This window comes from Taudactylus pleione, unplaced genomic scaffold (genome assembly GCF_031769625.1).
Source record: "Taudactylus pleione unplaced genomic scaffold, aTauple2 ptg000016l, whole genome shotgun sequence".
Lineage (NCBI taxonomy): Eukaryota > Metazoa > Chordata > Amphibia > Anura > Myobatrachidae > Taudactylus > Taudactylus pleione.
The window spans coordinates 49,306,126-49,328,428 of NW_028284418.1; the positions used below are offsets into that span (position 1 = coordinate 49,306,126).

The window sequence follows — 22,303 nt, forward strand, 5'->3', positions numbered from 1 at the left end:
TCATGTGCCTTGATCTTTTCTCAATATAAATACAACTGTACCCCTCACATCCTTTGGGTGCCATTTACAATAAAACACTTGCCTGCCCATTTCTACTAATCATGTTCTATATGTTTTTTCATTAGGCTGCATTGACCACTAAGGAGCTGATTCAGAGTTGGGAGCAAAGCAAAAACACTAATATTCAGTTTAGCACAGGGGATTACCGTGTACCAGTATATTGGATGGGACATTCGTCAGGTCAGAGGGTCTCCCCCCCAACCCCTTCTCCTCCACAAAAGTTACCCAGGCTGTGACCACAGTGGGAGCCACCGGCAGGGAGTTGAGGGGATAGGGGTAGCATTCCTCACCTCCTAATGTGCAAGTAAAAATTACAATCCTGTACTTATCTACGTGATCTATGTGACTAAGGCCCTGATTCAGACCCACTCGTGAGCGGCTGTCCGCTCGCAAGTGGGTCGATGTTCTGCACTGAGCATGCGCTCAGGGAGGGAGCTCCGTCGTGCGCATGCGCCAGACGCGACGAGCGAAGGACTTTCCTTCGCTCGTTGTGTCTGATCAAAGGGGGCGTGCTGTCGATGTTGATTGACAGCACGCCCCCTTTGGTGGGCGTGCCTCCCTGACGGGGGCATTCCCACGGGAACGCCTCCTGTCAGAAGCCGGCCCACTGACATCACTAGTGATGTCAGTGGGAGTGATTTTGGCTCTGATAGAGCCAAAATCACTCCGGGGCTTGCGGTTGAAAACCTCAACCGCAGGCTCCGGCTCGCAGTTTCCATGGTCGCGATGGTCGCGGCCATCAAACTGCACGCTCGTATAGGCTGTGGGTGGTGACCCACAGCTATACGAGCGTCCAGGAGGACGCTCCATAGTTATGGAGCGGCCCTCATTCAGAGCGTGCGTACGGCTCTGAATGAGGGCCTAAGACCCAGGGCTGAAACTAGGATATCTGTCACCCGGTGCAAGGCAGTAATTTTGCGCCCCCTCCCTTCCCGTACCTGGATTTTGTCTTTGCTCCTCCATAAGGCTGTGCACTACTCAGACGTCCCTGGTATAGTGACTTACATTATTCCACACACATAATGCCCATTACACATTATGCCACACACTGCCTATTACCAAAGTGCCACTTACATATTTGCCCGACACCATTTTATGCCCCACAGTAAGGCTTCTAATTACTTTAAAATTACCTGCTAATTGTCAGTAGTTTTATGCTCATTACCAGGGGTTCCATGCTCGTCGCCAGGTGGTTACATGCTCATTGCCAGGGGGTTTCATGCTTGTTGCTATGGGTTTTATGCGCATTGCCAGGGATTACATGCTCGTTGCCATGGGGTTTATGCTCGTTACCAGGGGGTTTCACGGGAGAAGATGCAGCTTTCAGCATCTTCTCCCAGCACTTCTATGTGCATTGTGCTGGCCTATAGGACCTCTAGCATCTGTCTCCTCCTTGGCGGCAGACATTTTTGGATGGCCGTTTTCAGCAGAGTCTATGCAGACGGCTAGTCCGCATGGAATCTGCGGAAAACGGCCATCCAAAAATGGCCACCGCCAAGGAGGAGACAGACACTGGAGGTCCAGTAAGGATCTCTAGCAACTGTCTCCTCCTTGGCGCCGGCCATTTTTGGATGGCTGTTTTCTGAATTTGCAGCCCCCAAGCCACCACAAGTCAGCCCTTTTTCACCCCCTGCATTCCGGCACCTGGTGCATGTGCACCTCTAGTCCCCCCCTAGTTGCGGCCCTTCTAAGAACTATTTGTCAAGCTATACGGACAATGTCGTTTCGACATGTTTTTAGTATAGATGAGCGGTTGATGTCACAAATCCCCACAGAGACCCCAGAATCATACCCCGCTGCTTACCTGTCCGGGCGCTGTCCTGCGGCGTTCCGACTCCCTGGCTGATCACTGCCTCTGCTCCCATGTGGCCGCTCTCTTCTCCACTCCCCGCCGGCACCTGCACTCAGTCTCCTTCAGCTGGGCTGCCATCCACGAGTGCTCCTGCCACACTTTCAGGGTGAATGGGCGCAGCCATCTTGACCCCGAACATGTGATGCTGTCTCCACCTATGGAGCAGCTCTCCCTCTGGATCCAACCAGTTAGCATCCAGCAGCTGTTATAAAGGGACCTCCTGTCCCACTAGCAAGTTGCCAGTGCAACTAGTTTCTTAGTTTACTAAGTGACCTTCCCGCTGTGCTCCATAGGTATTTACTGCTATCTAGCTTAGTACTCACCTTACGGCTACCCAGCCACTCCGAGTAGCGTCCGAGCTACCACCATCACCTTACGGCTACCCAGCCACTCCGAGTAGCCTCCGAACTACCACCGTCACCTTACAGCTACCCAGCCGCTCCGAGTAGCATCCGAACTACCACCGTCACCTTACGGCTACCCAGCCACTCCGAGTAGCGTCCGAGCTACCACCATCACCTTACGGCTACCCAGCTGCTCCGAGTAGCGTCCGAGCTACCACCGTCACCTTACGGCTACCCAGCTGCTCCGAGTAGCGTCCGAGCTACCACCATCTCCATACGGCTCCCTAGCCGCACCAAGTAGCTTCCACGCTACCACCTCTCACCTCACGGCTTCTCAGCCACTCCAAGCAGTCCATACTGCCACCTTTCACCTGGCAGCTGCCTCAAGCAGTTTCCGAGTTGAACCAAACTCTCCACCAGTCTTCTGTATCCTCTCATGCGGAGAAACTTCATAAAACCAAGTCTCCTCCAGAGAGCACCTGAGTTGGGTAATCCAGGTCCAAGGCCCAGTCTGGGAACACAGCTTCAAAATCCCACGATTGTGACAGTTCGGTTTTGGCTCAAATCTCAGAAGGAGGCAAAGGGCAAAATTTACTAAGCGGCGGGTTCTAAACCCCGGCGGTTTGACAGCGGGTTCTATTCAGTTCTTAACCTTGGGGGTTTGGTGGCGGTTTTGACTGCAGTTTTGCATCGGTTTTGGCCTTAGTAAATCTGCAGATAGCAAAACCACCGCCAAACCACAGTCAAAACACATTTTAGAATAGAAGAGAACAGGGCTGTCATTTAGAAACCGCTGCAAAACCGCCACCAAACCCCCGGGGTTTAGAACAGAATAAAACCCGCCGTCAAACCTCCACCAAATCGCCAGGGTTTAGAACCCGCCGCTTAGTAAATTTTTCCCAAAATGTCATCTGTCACGGATATCTGTAATGCAGAATTAAGTTTAGGATGCGGGAAGGGGGGATTAGGGTTAGGCACCATCAGGGGAAGGTTAGGGTTAGGGTTAGGCACCACCAAGGGAGAGTTAGGGGGAGACAGTAGAGGGTTAGCACACTTACCAGGATGTTTAGTCTTTGGGCTTCAGCGTCGGTAATTAATACCCATTCCTTGCTTGCTAACTACAAACATTGTGGTCATGTCTGCACAGTCGCTAAATCTTCTACAATCACATTTTAGCACAATAATATACTGTAGATTTTAAATATTTACGTGTCTCTTGGCTTGCAATCATATATTTTGTTAAACATATTTGATGGTGTGGATAATAGTATCTGACCTGCGCAAATGTACTGTACTTTTAAAGTAAATGTGTGACTTTACTCCTAAACAATGAATTTGTTGCATGTGGGTAATATTGTGTCGTTACACACCAGTAACAAAATACTACAAATTATTTTCATAATACATTTCTAACTAGAATGCATTTATTTGAAGACTGTCAAAATATGAAAGCTGTTTATAATAAGCAGTGAATGTTTTGTAACAGGAAATCGGATTCTTTGATGATCATGCAAATGCAGTTGGTGTTTTACTGACCAGACTTGCTACAGATGCATCACAAGTAAAAGGGGTATGTATAAGTGACGCACTTTAGTCCTCTAAAGTTTGACAATTTACTGTTATGTTAAAGGGGATCTCCGACCTATTGTCACAGATGCAAATAGCATGCGCAGAAGAAAATGTACGAGCTTTTACTCATATTCCTCTTGGTTGGATTTCTCGGCATGAAATGAGTGGGATCTAGGCAGTGACATTGTGATTGCATTAAACTAGGCAGTGACCATGTGATCGCACGCAACTAGACAGTGACCATGTGATCGCATGGAACTAGGCAGTGACCATGTGATCGCAAATAACTTGGCACTGACCATGTGATCGCATGGAACTAGGCAGTGACATTGTGATCACACAGAGCTGTTCCGTCTTGTAGGAGTGTTGTGTGTAGGAGAGTCGCGCGTATGGAGAAGGGAAGCAAATGTTTATGTCTGCGGCTGCGTATGGGAAAGCAGTGGGTGGAGCGGCTTCCAACTTGAAGCCGCGCAAATGTTTGCATTAGCCCAACGGAAACTTGCATTAGCATAATGCAGTCATTCTGACTTCAATGGCATCACGCAAACACAGCCTCTTTGCTTCTCACTCAGAGTAAGCCCCACTATGTGTTATGTCTTACATGCCAGCAAACAAGGCTGTTTACTTTAGCTCGGTACACACCTAAATGGTGGTGCGATCCGGCGATGCGATGTTACGATACATTGCTTAGCCGTAGACACTACACAATGCGCCACATGTCAGCCTGATGTACCATTACATGCTGCATGTAACAACACCGCGTCGGCCGTGGATTCGTCCCATTGAACGTGCAGCACATCATTCACTGCTGTCGTTCATTGAACAATTCATTGAACAAAAGCAGTGAATGATGGATTGGGCATACACACTATACAATGTGTACGATATACTGAACAATAGATCTTATAGTGTGAACCCGGCTTTAAACTGACTTGTATGTAGGACATTCTTAGAAATATGGTAGCATCTACTTAGCAACTAGGAAATTTTTGCAGTATAGTGAAACTACTACTGTACATCACAAGATTAATGAATATTTGAATAAACGTATTTTATTTCAACAAACTCTTTTCTCTTCAGGGACATTGTCATATAAATATATGTTATGTTCTTTTACAATGGTGCCTTCAAATTGGGCTGGTGTTTTATTAATAATACCAATTTCACTTAATTTTCCTATCTCCAGGCTACTGGCAATCGTATTGGTTTGATCACTATGACAGTGTGCACTCTTCTGGCAGCAATCATAATTGCGTTTGCGCATTGCTGGCAGCTAACACTGCTTATTCTGGCATGTATACCATTTCTGATTGGTGCAAATTTCATTAGAATGAAATCCATGTCTGGCCACGCATCAAAGGATCAGAAAGCTTTAGAGGAAGCTGGAAGGGTAAGTCAGTTTAATTGTCATAATGTGACCATAAAAGACTTTATTTGGCGAATACTGTTGTCAATATATTTTACTTCAATGGAATTGGGAGGATTATAATTAAATAGAAATCAAACATTTTAAATAAATTAAAATAGCAATTTATGAGAGTCATAATATAGAGCAGTGGCACAGTAGTTAGTATTGCTGCCTCATAGCCCCAGTCAAAATATGACGACTGTTCATGACAAACCGTAAATATGCATATTTTGGGTTTGATTTAGGGATGGCAATCGACCATCAATGTTATCAAACATCGATGATTAACTACCGATAGTCGATGGTTTTGTCATCGATGGCAGAGATCCAATGGTTCTCTGCCATCAATGGTAGAGTAGAACCCGATGTTTGGCAGGGATTTTAGCCACACACCCTATTTTGATTGGCCTGCGGCCCTTATTTCCCCCCTCAGCAGTGGTGGCCATAGAGTGGTGCAAACCATTGATGGTTTACCATAGATTGTTTAGTGCCATTGATGGTAATCGCCGATGGAACCAGAGTTGGATTTAGACCTCATGGGGCCTTAGGCAAGGTACCAGTTTGGGGCCCACCCTCCCTCAAACAAGCCATAGCACTATGGACCTTATTCAGAGGCGGCCGTACGGTCTACGACCGCACGGCCGCCTCGATGTTTTGCCAGTGCGCATGCGCACGAGGGAGCCGGCTCCCTCATGCGCATGCGTGAGACCCGCTACGACCAGCGCTGTTTGTCTCTTTCCAAAGGGGGCGAGCTGTCGATGTTGATTGACAGCTCGCCCCGTTTGGAAGGCAGGCCGGGGGGGTGGCAGCCCAAACGGAGGCATTCCCATGGGAACGTCTGCCGTTTGGGGGCGGCCCCACTGACATCACTAGTGATGTCAGTGGAGAGCTTCCGGCTCTCTGACCTCTGACCATGACTCTCTGGTCTCTGACCATCGCGACCATCACCCGAGCGGTCGTTAGAGCTGTGGGTGTTAACCCACAGCCTAACGACCGCAACAGAGGCGGGCGGTCAGGATGCAAGTGGCCGCCCAGTTCTGAGCGACCGCTTGCATCCTCCGACCGCCTCTGAATTAGGCCCTATATGTGAGTTCCTGATTCATGCCCCTTACATAAATTTTTTGTTTTTCCTCCTTCAATTCAACTTTTTAAAGCTTTAAACATTACGGACATTAAAATGGAAATAAAAACAAACACAGTGCAAATATAATGTGCATATATAATACAAATAATTTATTTAAACCTTTAACGTCTGATATCATAGAAAGTGCAAACAATGTAGTACAAAATAATTTATATTAACTTTGAATACCTGATATCAGGGAAAATGCAAACAATGTTTATAATACAAAATAATGTATTATTAACTTTTAACGCCTGCTAGAAAAAAATCAAGGTTATACCAAAAAAATTTACTTTTTAACTCCTTACATAAAAAAGTGCAAATGTCTTGGCTTTCAATTCCTTATATCAGTAAGTGCAAACAATGTTAACCAAATCTTTTTATTAACTTTTAACACGACATAAAACACACTTCAAACAATCTTCGACAAAGTTAGTTATATTAACATTGAATGCCTGATATCAAAGTGTAAACAATGTAATAAAAAAAAATCCCTGATCACTATACACAGTTATAATTAATTTATTTTCACAAATATAGTTTCACTTTAACTTTACAAATATTGCTACAGTTTTACTCTGCGTGTTTTTTTTTTGCAAAAGCATTCACTAGGTCATTGAAGTCCAGTTGTTTAACAAGACCCTATTCCACCGCCATCACAGATAGTGCTGATAGACGATCTTGGCCCACGGTGGTTCTTCTTTCATTTTTAATTCATTTTAGACAGAAAAATGAGCTCTCTCCACTGGCATTAGCAATAGGCATACATAAAAAAAAATATGTAGCATGGTTTCTGTATTGGGAAATGTATCCTGGAGATCATGGTCAATTAATATATAGGTTGAGTCTCCCATATCCAAAATGCTTGGGACCAGGGGTATTTTGGATATCGGAATATTCCGTATTTTGGAATATTTGCATACCATAATGAGAGAGCTTTGGAATGAGACCCAAATCTAAACACAGAAAGCATTTATGTTTTATATACTCCTTATACACACATCCTGCAGGTAATTTTATACAATATTTTCAATAATTTTGTGGCTGAAACAAAGTTTGTGTACATTGAACCATCAAAAAGCAAAAGCACTATCTCAGTCATGCTCAATAAAATTCTGTATTTCGAATATTCAGCATTTTAGAATATTTGGATATGGGAGACTCAACCTATACTGCCTCATTACCAATTGGTTTACCTCCTGAGGTAACATTGAAGAAAATTGGATGAATTCTTCAGTAAAACTTTCTTCAAGATCAGCTGGATAACTGTTTTGCAGATTATCTGCCAAACTGCGCAGCTCATTTATGGGTATTCCAGCTGATGGTTTAAGAATTGCAAATTGCCTACTAATGTTTTTGTAGGACTTGTTTCGTTTCTTCAGCTCCACAAGAAGATAATCTATTATTATATTGATGGTATCTTTCTCTTGCTGAAAAATGCGATTCATCATCGGTCTTTTCCTCATCATGGAAAGGTTTCCGTTTTTTTGAGCGCTTTCCTTCACCTAGATAAGAATGGTTGGATGTCATATCTTTAGCTTCAATTTCAAAATTGTCAAAACAATCTCTAATTTTTCGAGTATATTCCTCCAGTGAATTCTAGATTCGTCGATACAAACATTTATTTTTTGCAAAGTTTTACTTGTTGCATTCAACCTTTCAAGAATGTTTCCCCATACATCAAGCAAGATAACAGTTTCAAAAGCATTAAATTGCTCTTCCAGAGCTATTGCTTCTCCTCAAGCATTCGCAGGTTGTTGTTCTGAGTCCTTCAATTCAATAAGTGCATCACCAACATACTTGTAGCCTCCAGGGGCGCTGAGAGGGGGGGAGCAGGTACAAATTACCTGGGCCCGGGCTTGCTGGAGGGGCCTGGTGGGGGCCCGGGTCTGGCACTGGTCCCCCTCCCTCTTACATCACAGCAGCCCAGCACATGCTACCGTGTGCTGGGCTGCACTGGTAGACTGCTTGCGGCTGCTAAAGCAGCAGCCAGAGCAGTCTCCTATAAAAGAACAAAGAACGAGCAGCGCTGATTGACAATAGAAAAATGACACTTTATTAAGCTTAAAATCTTAAAACACAAACTAATATATTGAATATATGTATAAAATAAATACAAAGTCAATAATAGTCAGCAATATATAGTTTTGAACCCTGGAGCAGTATTAATAGGTAGAGTCCTATAGGACTGTTTGATGAAAGGCAGTCCAACTTGGCAGCACACCAGTGCTGAATATAGTTACCCACTAGATGAAAAGGTCCACAATGTCCTTAATTAGCGATGGTCCCACACTGAGGTATGTCCAACGCAGATGACCGGACCGGATTACTTGAAAGTGGGTGATGCTGATGGTAATTTCCAAAGTCCAAAGTGGCAGCCACAAAGGTAAACCAGTGCCAATAATCCAAATAGTGTTTGATGACAAATCCAAGTGTCCAGGGTCAGCTGATAATCACCTATGCGTTTCACTGCTCTAGGCAGCTTTTTCAAGGTGTCCCAGTGATAAAAAGACTGACTTTAAATAGTGCTCCATATTAGCATCAATCGCTCTCAGCTGTTGACAATCAATTGATTGTCCATAATAATTTTTCTAGTCAGATATATTAAAAACATACATTCTAGCAACAGGAGGCAAAACCTATAATAATATATAGTGAACCGGAGGAGTACTTACTATAATTGTTGTGTATTCATTAAGAACGGGTCCTGATCGTGGTATCTCCGTCACTACGGAAGTTGTTTACTTCCACCGTGATGACGTCACACATCGGGCCCGGTAGTAGTGTTGGTACGCAGCGTGAATCACACTGCGTCTCACAGACTACCATCACCATGACCACCAGGAAACAATGACAAAAACACTGATCCCCGGTCTGATCACATAAATTAAATGTCAATCATACATGTTAGACATAAATCGTTGGAGTATATTTCTAATCAAATAATCAATAAAGAACCTCAATTGGTAGAGGGAGATGTTGTATTATAATTGATATAAAAATAAATAATAAATAGGAAGAATTGTATTTATGTATTGGATAGATAATAATTAATTAAAAATAAACAATATAATTAAATAAATAAAAAATACAACAATACACCATCAACCAATACATAACACTAATATATATAACCATAAAGGAAATTTTAAGATCTACTCAAATGATAAATAATAATATACGTACATATGTATATCTATAGACATAAATATGTATACACATGTAAAGACTGGATGGCATTATACAAAATTATTATTGAGTTGTTACATGACCACATTAAGTTCTAAAGCCTCATTTAGACCGCTCGGGAATAGTGTATTTAAATGAAAGGTCCAATAGATTTCTTGCTGACACAATTTTCTGAATCTGTCACCCCCACGCACCGTGGGTGGAATAAACTCAAGTCCTGTTACTGTCAAAGACTCAGGGTTACCCCCATGGTGTTCCAAAAAATGTTTGGGAATACTATGGTTCGTTAGTTTCTTTGTTATATTTCTATGATGTTCCATGAATCGCACTTTAAGTGATCTGGTAGTGCGTCCTACATATCTAAGGTGGCACCCACATTGGAGGAGATATACCACCCAGTTGGTATTACAATTAATGAAATCCAAAATTATTTTTTAGGGTAGCCTCTGATTGTAAAGGATTCAAGCATCATTTTTGCTTGTTCGACAAATTTTTCTTTTGTCGAACAATTCCTCCTAAGACGCAATAATTGGCCTTTGGGGATATTGCTCTTCGAAAGTCTGTAGTGGGCACTTTGAAAGTGGAGATAAGCAATCGTGCCCACTTCTTTTACATAATTAGAGGTAAAGATCAGATTATCATGTATTTCAAGAGTTATATCCAGGAAATTCATCTTCTTCATATCAAAAGAATGTGTGAAAACCAAATTATAAGTGTTGGTGTTGAGAAAATTAATAAAGTCCATAGCTGTGTTATAGTCCCCATCCCAAATAATAAACAGATCATCAATGAAATGGCCATAGAGGACCAGGCTCCCACCAAACTCCACCCCACACGTGCCGGTCCTCGACCTGGCCCATGTAGAAGTTGGCATAGCTCGGCGCGAACCTGGTCCCCATGGCCGTACCCATTGTTTGAAGATAAAGTTACAAGTTTAGTAGACAAGTTAGGTCCTATAAAAATAATAGAAAACCATCAAAGATTGTACAATCATCTCATGATACTAAAAGAAGGGGTAATTCTAAATTTATGAATCAAGGTGACCAATGTGAGAGTAAACTGGGTTATTGAGATAAGAGACGGAGAGATTCTTCTGGTGGGCAAGCACGAACAGCCAAGGCTTATAATGGTACTATGCAGAACTCTAAAGATGGTAACCAATTAGATCATAACTCAGGGATCCTTGGAGCTCGCCCGAAATCTCGATCCATAAACCATAGGTATATTGGAATAGGGAATTTTTTAGAGAGACGCCCACATTATTTCAGGGAACCGACATGGATGACCACACCATTAACTCCAACGATAAAAAGAAGTTGAAATTTAAGTGTAGAGGATGTAGAGGGGGAAAAAGGAGAAATATAAGAGACTAAAGATTAAAGGCCAGGAAGTTGCAAATAAATCTATTTTCAATCTGTCCTCCAAGACCCTATCTACAGATGAAGTATCACTCCTTAGTAAGGGACTCAAATTTTCACCCTCTTCAACACCCAACATATTTGAGTTATATGTTGATTTAAATAGATTCATCTGGTCCCTTTGTAGGAAAAGATTCTTTGCAAGAAAAACCCCAAAAACCAATAATGAACCATGTTCCCTCATTCTTTTGGATCAGTCAGACGATCCTTTAATTAAAATATTGGAGGATTTACAGTCTGAACGTGAACAAGATGATCAAACAAATCAAATAGAGAAAATCTTTAATATAAATAAAGAAAATCATAAACGCAAATCAGATTTTTTTCCAATAAGTTTTAAAAGTAGTAGCATTGAAGTGTTCTATAAAACAACTTTGGAAGGCTTTAGAAATCTTTGTTCTTCCAAAACGGGTTTGGGAAAAAATACAGATAATTTGACTAAACGGGAGAGAAAGGCTCTTAAGAATTTGACTAAAGATTCCACGATTATCATTAAAGAAGCGGATAAGGGTGGGGGATTGGTGATCCAAGATAAAAAAGATTACATTAAGGTAGCTCTAAGACAGCTTGAGGACAACAAATTTTATAAAGTCCTTCCAAGGGACCCTATTTTGAACTTTAAGGCGGAATTAGAATTAGTCTTGGATTCAGCATTGGATGATGGAGTTATATCCAAGGAAGAATATAATTTTTTGTTTCCTTCTTTTTCTGTCACTCCTATATACTATCACCTTCCCAAAATTCACAAGTCCCTCACTTCACCCCCGGGATGTCCTATATTTTGTGGTGTTGATTACCTCACCTCATCACTTTCGGCTTATGTTGACTCTTATCTTCAACCTCATGTCTCTTGGTTGAGGTTCCATATACGGGATACCACTCATTTTTTGCAGTTGATCAAGGATGTTACATGGAAACCTACCTATGCTTTTCTTACCCTGGATGTACAAAATTTGTACACAAATATTCCACACGAGCTGGGAATCCAGGTCATTGGAGACATTCTTGACCGTGATGCGGACTTAACTGAGAGACACAGACGGTTTCTTCTGGATTCTATTTCTTTTATTTTGACTCACAATTATTTTCTTTTTTCTAACACGTTTTATCTTCAAACAATGGGTACGGCCATGGGGACCAGGTTCGCGCCGAGCTATGCCAACCTCTACATGGGCCAGGTTGAGGACTGGCACATGTGGGGGGGGGCTTGGTGGGAGCCTGGTCCTCTATGGCCGTTTCTTTGATGATCTGTTTATTATTTGGGATGGGGACTATAACACAGCTATGGACTTTATTAATTTTCTCAACACCAACACTTATAATTTGGTTTTCACACATTCTTTTGATATGAAGAAGATGAATTTCCTGGATATAACTCTTGAAATACATGATAATCTGATCTTTACCTCTAATTATGTAAAAGAAGTGGGCACGAATGCTTATCCCCACTTTCAAAGTGCCCACTACAGACCTTGGATGACCAATATCCCCAAAGGCCAATTATTGCGTCTTAGGAGGAATTGTTCGACAAAAGAAAAATTTGTTGAACAAGCAAAAATTATGCTTGAATCCTTTACAATCAGAGGTTACCCTAAATATATATTAGATAAGGCATATCGAGAGACCTTGGAGACTGATAGAGAATTACTACCAGCTCCAAGGGCTGGTGGAGAGCAATATCAACAACAACAAAAACAAAAAGGGACAGGTGATTTAGCTTTTATTTCTAAACTTAATAACGCCTCAAATATTATAAAGAGAATTGTGAAATCAAATTATAGTATTCTCAAAAATGATAATATCCTCAGAGAGTGTCTTCCACCCAATCCCAAGTTCAGTTTTAGGAAGAACAGGTCCCTTAAAACTTCATTGGCTCCTAGTTTCTTAAAGTCAACTATTATAGACACTGAAGCCAACCCCGCAAAGACATGGTTACCTCAAAAAACTATAGGCTTCTTTAAATGTGGAGGAGGACGGTGCACCACATGTATATATGCGAACAATAAAACTTTTATGGTGACCAATCTAAGGGGAGAGGAAAAAATAATTTTGGATTTCATTAATTGTAATACCAACTGGGTGGTATATCTCCTCCAATGTGGGTGCCACCTTAGATATGTAGGACGCACTACCAGATCACTTAAAGTGCGATTCATGGAACATCGTAGAAATATAACAAAGAAACTAACTAACCATAGTATTCCCAAACATTTTTTGAAACACCATGGGGGTAACCCTGAGTCTTTGACAGTAACAGGACTTGAGTTTATTCCACCCACGGTGCGTGGGGGTGACAGATTTAGAAAATTGTGTCAGCAAGAAATCTATACACTATTCCTGAGCAGTCTAAATGAGGCTTTAGAACTTAATGTGGTCATGTAACAACTCAATAATAATTTTGTATAATGCCATCCAGTCTTTACATGTGTATACATATTTATGTCTATAGATATACATGTGTACGTATATTTATTATTTTTTATCATTTGAGTAGATCTTAAAATTTCCTTTATGGTTATATATATTAGTGTTATGTATTGGTTGATGGTGTATTGTTGTATTTTTTATTTATTTAATTATATTGTTTATTTTTAATTAATTATTATCTATCCAATACATAAATACAATTCTTCCTATTTATTATTTATTTTTATATCAATTATAATACAACATCTCCCTCTACCAATTGAGGTTCTTTATTGATTATTTGATTAGAAATATACTCCAACGATTTATGTCTAACATGTATGTATGATTGACATTTCATTTATGTGATCAGGCCGGGGATCAGTGTTTTTGTCATTGTTTCCTGGTGGTCATGGTGATGGTAGTCTGTGAGACGCAGCGTGATTCACGCTGCGTACCAACACTACTACCGGGCCCGACGTGTGACGTCATCACGGCGGAAGTAAACAACTTCCGTAGTGACGGAGATACCATGATCGGGACCTGTTCTTAATGAATACACAACAATTATAGTAAGTACTCCTCCGGTTCACTATATATTATTATAGGTTTTGCCTCCTGTTGCTAGAATGTATGTTTTTAATATATCTGACTAGAAAAATTATTATGGACAATCAATTGATTGTCAACAGCTGAGAGCGATTGATGCTAATATGGAGCACTATTTAAAGTCAGTCTTTTTATCACTGGGACACCTTGAAAAAGCTGCCTAGAGCAGTGAAACGCATAGGTGATTATCAGCTGACCCTGGACACTTGGATTTGTCATCAAACACTATTTGGATTATTGGCACTGGTTTACCTTTGTGGCTGCCACTTTGGACTTTGGAATTTACCATCAGCATCACCCACTTTCAAGTAATCCAGTCCGGTCATCTGCGTTGGACATACCTCAGTGTGGGACCATCGCTAATTAAGGACATTGTGGACCTTTTCATCTAGTGGGTAACTATATTCAGCACTGGTGTGCTGCCAAGTTGGACTGCCTTTCACCAAACAGTGCTATAGGATTCTACCTATTAATAGTGCTCCAGGGATCTAAACTATATATTGCTGACTATTATTGGCTTTGTATTTATTTTATACATATATTCAATATATTAGTTTGTGTTTTAAGATTTTAAGCTTAATAAAGTGTCATTTTTCTATTGTCAATCAGCGCTGCTTGTTCTTTGTTCTTTTATATAACCATTGGAGATTAACTGTCTCCGTGTTGCAGCTGCTGGGAGTAACACCTCTTGTCAGCGCCCTCTATATTCATTTATAGACCTCTTGCTTCAGAGCAGTCTCCTATGCCTATGGGGGGAGCGATCATGCTGATTGCACCCCCATTGGCTGTGCGCCGGACTGAGGGGCACACAGCACCCCCTTCCCCAGCACATTTTTTCTTTTTTTTTTTTCTAAGGGGGCTTGGGCATGCCTCCCGTGATTAGGCCACGCCCCCTGTCACCTGGGTTTGGCGAGGCTGTCGGCGGCCCTGGTGGCCTCTTCTTAATGCTTTTGTAGCATCAGCATGAGCTGACCATGTTGTGCTTGACAATCTTTTTAGGGAAAGGTGTCCAGATGCTTTGCTGAGATGTTTAGTGAGTATTTCCCATCAATGAGTTGATGAAGTAAAAAAAAGGTATAATGGCACTCCAAAAAATTAAAGAACGATACACCTGTTACACAAGAATCAGCAGCACATGCTCCAACTAGATTGAGTGAGCAAAACAAGGTACATACAGTGCTAAAGGATTGATTGCACAAATTCTTGCTTGCAATCCATTGTATTTGCCAGACATATTGCTGGCTTGTCATAGCTTTGTCCTCGACAGTTGCAAATGGCAATGTTTTTTTATCAGAAAGCACTGATAGTAAAGTGCTTTCAAGGTGCTCTCCAGTATGGGAATGTATTTGCACAAATCCTAAAAATCGCTCTACTGGTCCATCTTTATTCACATACTTCACAACTATTGCTAGTTGATCAACATGACTGAGATCCGAAGTGGAGTCCACAATAATAGAATAATATTTGGCCCTTTTGAGCTCTTTGACTAATGTATCCAAAACTTTAGCTCCCATAAGGTCAATAAATTCTTTCACTGTGGTTGAGGACATGTAATTACTTATTCCACCTCCTGCTCCTCCATATTGCTTGATATGAATTTCAAGAAATGGATCAAATTGGGCAATCAGTTCTAGGCACCCAAAGAAACATCCATTCTGTGGAGAACACAAATAACTCATCATTCCTATGAAAGGGTAAACCACATTCACTTGATAACGGCAACAACTCTCTTTAAAACTTCTCTCCAGTAGTTCTGTTCTTTATCCATTTGTAAAACAAGGGCATGGTCTATCCGGCAACTATGTTCGGCTCTTGTGTGAATTTCATTACACAACTGCGATGATCACTTGACGTTTCATGCTCCTTAAACCGTGATCCAGCATTTTTCCAATCGTTAAATCCAGCTGTTGCAAGGGCATGTGATGCACTGCTGTACAGTTTACAAGGGATGCAAAGTACAGTGCCTTTTGATTCAGAGTATATAAGCCAATCACGGTGAACACTTTCACCATTAATTTCTTTTCTCCAAAAAAGATCTGGAGTCAGAAGTCGTGTGCCATCAGAATAATTTCTCCTGGATGCTGAAAAATCTGACAAAGTATTTTTTAATGGATTGTGGGTAAAATATTCTCTCATGGATTCTGTAATGTTATTACCCAGTCCCCAGTCGGCGGGATCATGAGAATAACTTTCAATTATATCATCCACCGTAGATTTTATGTATGTATCTTGTGATTTTGATTCTTGACAAGGCGGTAGACGATGTCTGAATGCTCGCGATCTGAAGATCTGCAATTTCTTCAATGAAAGCAGAAGAGGTCTGTTGTACATCTGCTTCTTCTATCTCATGGGATGTTCCAGACTGCAGGCTGAAGATGTAATCTCCGAAAAGTTTTGCTTTTTGGAGTTTAGTACATAGGGGTCAGATCGTAGTTCCCATTGATAATAATGGGGACTGCAATCTGCAGTGCTAATTAGCACTTTGCCAGATATTTCTGTGAAATGTCCTGCATTCTGCTTTTCTCACATAGGAACTATACATAAAATGATGCAAAAACTACCATTTCTGGATGATTTTATATAATAGATTGATACATAGGTCCCCATGTTACATAGTAAATAATAACAGCGAAAAAAAAACAAATCTAATTTTTGTGAATTGCATTTTTGAATCACTATGCCATTCTGACGATAATGTGAATAAATGAAATAATTGATGTCCAAAAGGCAGGCCTCATATCTCTTCTGTGCTTAAGTTAGGTTTGTATGCTAAACCTTTTATTTAAAATGCCTGCTGGTATAAATTAGGTGTAGTTATCGGATAGATAGATATAGATATGAGATAGATATGAGATAGATAGATAGATAGATAGATAGACAGACAGACAGACAGACAGACAGACAGTCAGACAGACAGACAGACAGACAGACAGATAGATAGATAGATAGATAGATAGATAGATAGATAGATAGATAGATAGATAGATAGCTAAATATATCAATAGGAATAATCCATGTCCCCCATCATTCTGTTGTGTGTATATATATATATATATATATATATATGTATATATATTGATTTCAATGGAAATAATCAATTTCCCCCATGAAGTCTTGACCTGGTTACACTTACTGGATATATGCAGTACAATGTGACTGAATGAGAAAAATATATATATATGAAAGCAAATAAGTGTCCCTCTCCGGGCTTAGAAATTATACATCACAATCTCGTCACTAAGGTCAATGTTTCAAGTTTAATCAAAACTCATCATCAGGACAAAATAAAGCAAAGAGACCCTTACTTTCCTTTATACCCCATATCTTCCTTACTGTGTATGCCGCCAAACAGCTCCGCTTCCGGCCCACTCGCAACGCCTGGCAACTGCCGATGACGTCATGGGAGTCAGTGTGTCGCCTAGGCAACCATACGCTCAGTACATGTGACAACAAGTATAAACAATGTGCAAAAAAAAGCTAAATACATAAATATTAAAAACACATGATGGTTGTACATATTCTAGTACTAACTGATGCTCAATAGTCCATCATATGTCCAATCAACCAACATCTTGAAACCAAGACAAGATATGTACATAGTTAATTGGATAGTCACTTACTACTTCATATCAATGCATCAAACAAAAGTGTACGGTCAACTTCATACATATGTACAACAGTATCAAGTAGAGTAAGTTATATATACACTACGTATTAGTAACATTTATCAAGAAACACGAGGAATGGAGCGTATAACAGGTACTCAGCAATTGATAGATCGCAAGAGGGTAATAATTATACAGAGAACCCAAACCAAGAAATGACAAAGAAGTCATAAGCAGACATCCGTTGTTATGCATCATAACATTAGAGTACAAAATTTGACAAAAAACAATATCAAAAGAGGTTACAAAATATTACTAGTCTAACCCACCATTTATCTTGTGTATTTTTTGATCATTGCACACTATTCAATCAGTATAAATCACACGAATGCTGAAAAAGAAAGGTGGTAATTGAGGCCATTAGGTTTGACTGTGTCAAGTAAATGGATCCACCTGGTTTCTAAACATAATAAGGCCCTATGCCGGTCACCTCCACATTTTGTACTCTAATGTTATGATGATGTATAACAACGGATGTCTGCTTATGACTTCTTTGTCATTTCTTGGCCTAGTGACACCTACTGGATATATGCAGTTTTTACAATGTCACTAGATGGGTAAATACCTGGCTTGGCCTTGCTGGGTGCAGCACTGCTGCTGCTGATGTTTGCCGCTGGTGGCGGAGGGCCTGGAAGGCTGGCTGGCAGAGTCGCTGCTGGGGCGGGCAGCGGCGGGGCTGGTTGGATGATGGATCAGCTGGGAGGGACAGGGCAGCGGGCCGTGGACCCGGTGACGAAGCACACCCTCCTTCCCCCATGCGCAGGCGGCCACTTACACACAGTCTCAGAGCACTGTGCAGACAGCGGCGCGGGACTCTTTGGGAGTGGAGGCGGGACCGCATGACGTCACACGGTACTTGCGCAGTGTTCTTCTGGGAGCACTGTGATCGGGTGATTTCTTCGGGTAAAGGGGCCCGTCCACAGGTCCCTTGGGTCCCGCCGGGCCCTAGGCAAGCGCCTAGGATGCATAGTGGTAAATCCATCCCTGGATGGAACCATCGATGGACAGCACATTGGTGGCCAACCCTAGATTGATTCTGACCATATGCTTATATGTGTGTAGTTTGTATGTGTGGCTGCTGTTGTGCATTGTGACTAGGTTGTACTGGGCAGAGCCGTAACTAGACTTTTTGGTGCCCTGTGCCAGAAAGAGCATTGGCGCCCCCCTCAATTTTCAAAGGGACATAATGCACCCAAAAAAGGGCCATGGCTTCATGGGGAAGGGCCAGGTAAGAGATAGGAGAGGCCAGGAGATGCTGGGGATGAAATAAGAGGAAGCTACAAGCAATAATGATAATAAATAGAAAATTGACAGGCCCAAAAAGCGCCCCCTGATCTGTGGTGCCCTGTGCGATGCCACTGGCCGAACTACCCTAGCTACGGCCCTGGTGCTTGGAGCTGTGCTGCATAATTGAGGTTGTCCTGTCCATAGGGGCTGGCTGGCTGTCTGTTATCCATAGGAGCTGGCTGGCTATTGTCCTGTCCATAGGGGCTGGCTGTTTTGAGGTTGTCCTGTCTATAGGGGCTGGCTGGCTGTTGATGGCTGTTGTCCTGTCCATAGGGGCTGGCTGGCTGTTGTCCATAGGGGCTGGCTGGCTGGCTGTTGTCCATAGGGGCTGGCTGTCTGTTGTCCATATGGGCTGGCTGGCTGTTCTGCTGTGTTGTCCAGGGGGTGCTCTCTTCACCCCCAGTGTAATAAAAATCAAAAACAATTTTTTTGTGTGTGCATGTTAGCCACACCACCATTGAAAAAATAAAATAAAAATTTGTGTGTGCATAATTACGTATTAGCCACACCACCAGTGTGAAAATAAAAACTATTTTTAGGTGTGTGCGTGTTAGCCAGCCACACCACCAGTGAAAAAATAAAAACTATTTTTTGTGTGTACACCACCAGTGTGAATTTTTTTTTATTTTTAGTGTGTGCGTGTTAGCCTGCCACACCACCAGCGTGAAAATAAAAACAATTTTTTGGGATGTGTGTGTTAGCCTGCCACACCACTACTGAAAATAAAAACAAATTATTTGTGTGTACACCACCAGTGTGAAAATAAAAACAATTTTTTATGTGTGCATAATTGCGTATTAGCCACCCCACCAGTGAGAAAATAAAAACAATTTTTTGTGTGTGCGTGTTAGCCACACCACCAGTGAGAAAATAAAAACTATTTTTTTGTATGTGTGGTTGGTTGTGTTCTTTAGCCGTGCTGTAATTGCTTGGTGACACTGCTATAAGACCGCAGTGAGTATGGAGGAAAGCCACATGACACGAGAGCAGGATCCACATACGTGCCAGTCTAGTAGCTGCCGGCAGCAGTCATAATGATGATGCAAGGCCGTCAACGTCATCTATGAAAGCCGATGTACTAGGGCTTAAGTCAGGCCAAAAAGTCAGGCTAAAAAAAATCAACTTTTACCCTGTTAAAGAAAAGAAAATCTAAAGCTAAGTCAGCTTTTGAGAAACAAAAAATTGGCAATATGCCATTCACTACACAAAGTTGCAAGGAAAGGATTTATTATTTATGACTGGTGGTTCTAGTGATGATTTAAGCCCCTCTGCTTGTAGGAGAGTGCAAGTGTGTCCGCGATTGCCATGTGTGAGCCTGACCTTTCTAATACTGTACTTGAAGAGGATCCTCTTTCCACCATTTGCATGCCCTCTGCAAATGTGGGGATGAGCAGCACAAGTCAACATGCTGGCGTAGAAATCGAGGATGCTTCTGTGGAATTGCACAAGGAGGATGAGGAGGATATTTATGTAGTTGGCGATAACAACAAGGATGATGAGGATGTTGAAAAAACAGTTGTTGCCCATGGTGGGAAAAATCCCATTGTTGGCATGCCTGGGCAAACAACCAAAAAATCCACATCTCCTGTGTGGAATCATTTCCACCCAAATCCGGATAACTTTTGCCAAGCCATTTGTAACCATTGCCATGTAACAGTGAGTAGAGGTAAGGACCTTAACCATCTTGGAACCTCCTACCTGTTACGTCACTTACAGCACATTCATCAAATTGGAAAGGGTATTGAAACTTTGGGGACAAAAGAACGAACAACAATCAGTCCAGTGTCACATAGCTGCTCCCTTGTATCTGGATCCAAGCACCTGCTATCTCCACCACCAACACCTGCATCATCATCAAAATCCTCATTTGTGATCGGAAGTAGTCCTGCATCCAATATCATAAGGACTGACTCCTCTCCTTTTCGTTGTTCCTCAGAAGGATCCTTGAGTGTTATGCCTGCTGCTGCTGTTGCTATGAGTGGATCTTCATCCCAGAAGGGGACCAGGAAGAAGACTACTTTTAGTAGTTCAATCAAACAGTTGACTATCACACAATCTATTGCATTGGGAAACAAGTATGACAGCAAACACCCAGTTGCACAGCTGATTACTGACGCCATAACAGCTATGCTGGTATTAGATGTGCGTCCAGTATCCGCCATTAATGCAGCGGGTTTTAAACAGTTAATGGAGGTCCTGTGTCCCCGCTACCATGTCCCTTCTAGATTCCACTTCTCTAGAATAGCAATTCCCAATCTGTACAAGGACATTAAAAAAAACTTATTAATGTCCTCCGATATGCCATTGTGCCCACTGCCCACTTAACCACAGATATGTGGACAAGTGGTACAGGGCAAACTAAAGATTACATGACTGTGACAGCCCACTGGGTAGGTGTATTGCCTCCAACAGTGCAAACAGCAGCTGCATCAGCATCTAACAAATGCCAGCTCATTCAGAGGCAGGCTACTCTGTGTATCACCGGTTTCACTAAGAGGCATACCGCTGAGAACCTCAGGGAAATTATTGCAAAATGGCTTACCCCACTTGGACTCAGGATTTGTGATTTCTGACAATGCCAGCAATATTGTGCGAGCATTACATCACACAATTAATTTGGTGGTACAACATTTTTTTTTAAATGACAGGGGCATGCAGGAGATGCTATCGGTAGCACGAAAGATTTCTGGACATTTCTGACATTCAGCAACTGCATGTCAAAGATTGCAGCACCAGCAAGAACTGTTGAATTTTCCCCGCCATCAGCTGAAGCCTCTATATGCTTCAGCGGAAGGAGAAGCAGAAAAAGGCCATCCAAGGCTACACTGCAGCCTATGAAATAGGGAGAGGAGCGGGAATGCACCTTAGTCAAGCGCAGTGGAGAACCATTTCCGTGTTGTGCAAGGTTCTCAAACCCTTTGAACTTGCCACATGTGAAATTAGTTCAGACACTGCCAGCTTGAGTCAGGTCATTCCCCTAATCAGAATTTTGCAAAAACAGCTGTATAAAGTGAAGGAGGAGCTGAAATGGAGTGATTCCGCTAAGTATGTTGGACTTGTAGATCAAGCCCTTCATTCGCTTCGACAGGATCCAAAAGTCGTCAATCTGTTGAAATCAGATCACTATATTTTGGCGGCCATACTTGATCCTAGGTTTAAGTCATACCTTGTTTTTTTTTCGACGGACATAAATCTGAAAAGATGCAAAGAGCTGGTGGTGAAAAAATTGTCAGCTCAAGCAGAACTTGACACGGCAGCAACTCCTCCTTCATTTTCTACAGCTGCCAGGAAAAAACTAAATTTTTCTAAGAGATCCACTGCTGGTGGTTATGCAGATCAGTCAGCAAAACCTTATCACATCTGGTTGGGTCTG

The 22,303-nt window shown here is 41.9% G+C and overlaps 1 protein-coding gene across 1 annotated transcript in view; it reads left to right on the top strand.

The window, feature by feature from the left end:
* Nucleotides 1-22,303, top strand: part of LOC148542031 (ATP-dependent translocase ABCB1-like) — a 190,343-nt gene that overhangs the window by 134,543 nt on the left and 33,497 nt on the right. Inside the window, exons 21-22 of the mRNA XM_088473936.1 lie at nt 3,743-3,826; nt 5,012-5,215. Coding sequence (XP_088330062.1) covers nt 3,743-3,826; nt 5,012-5,215 — 288 coding nt within the window. The remainder of the gene's footprint in view (nt 1-3,742; nt 3,827-5,011; nt 5,216-22,303) is intronic.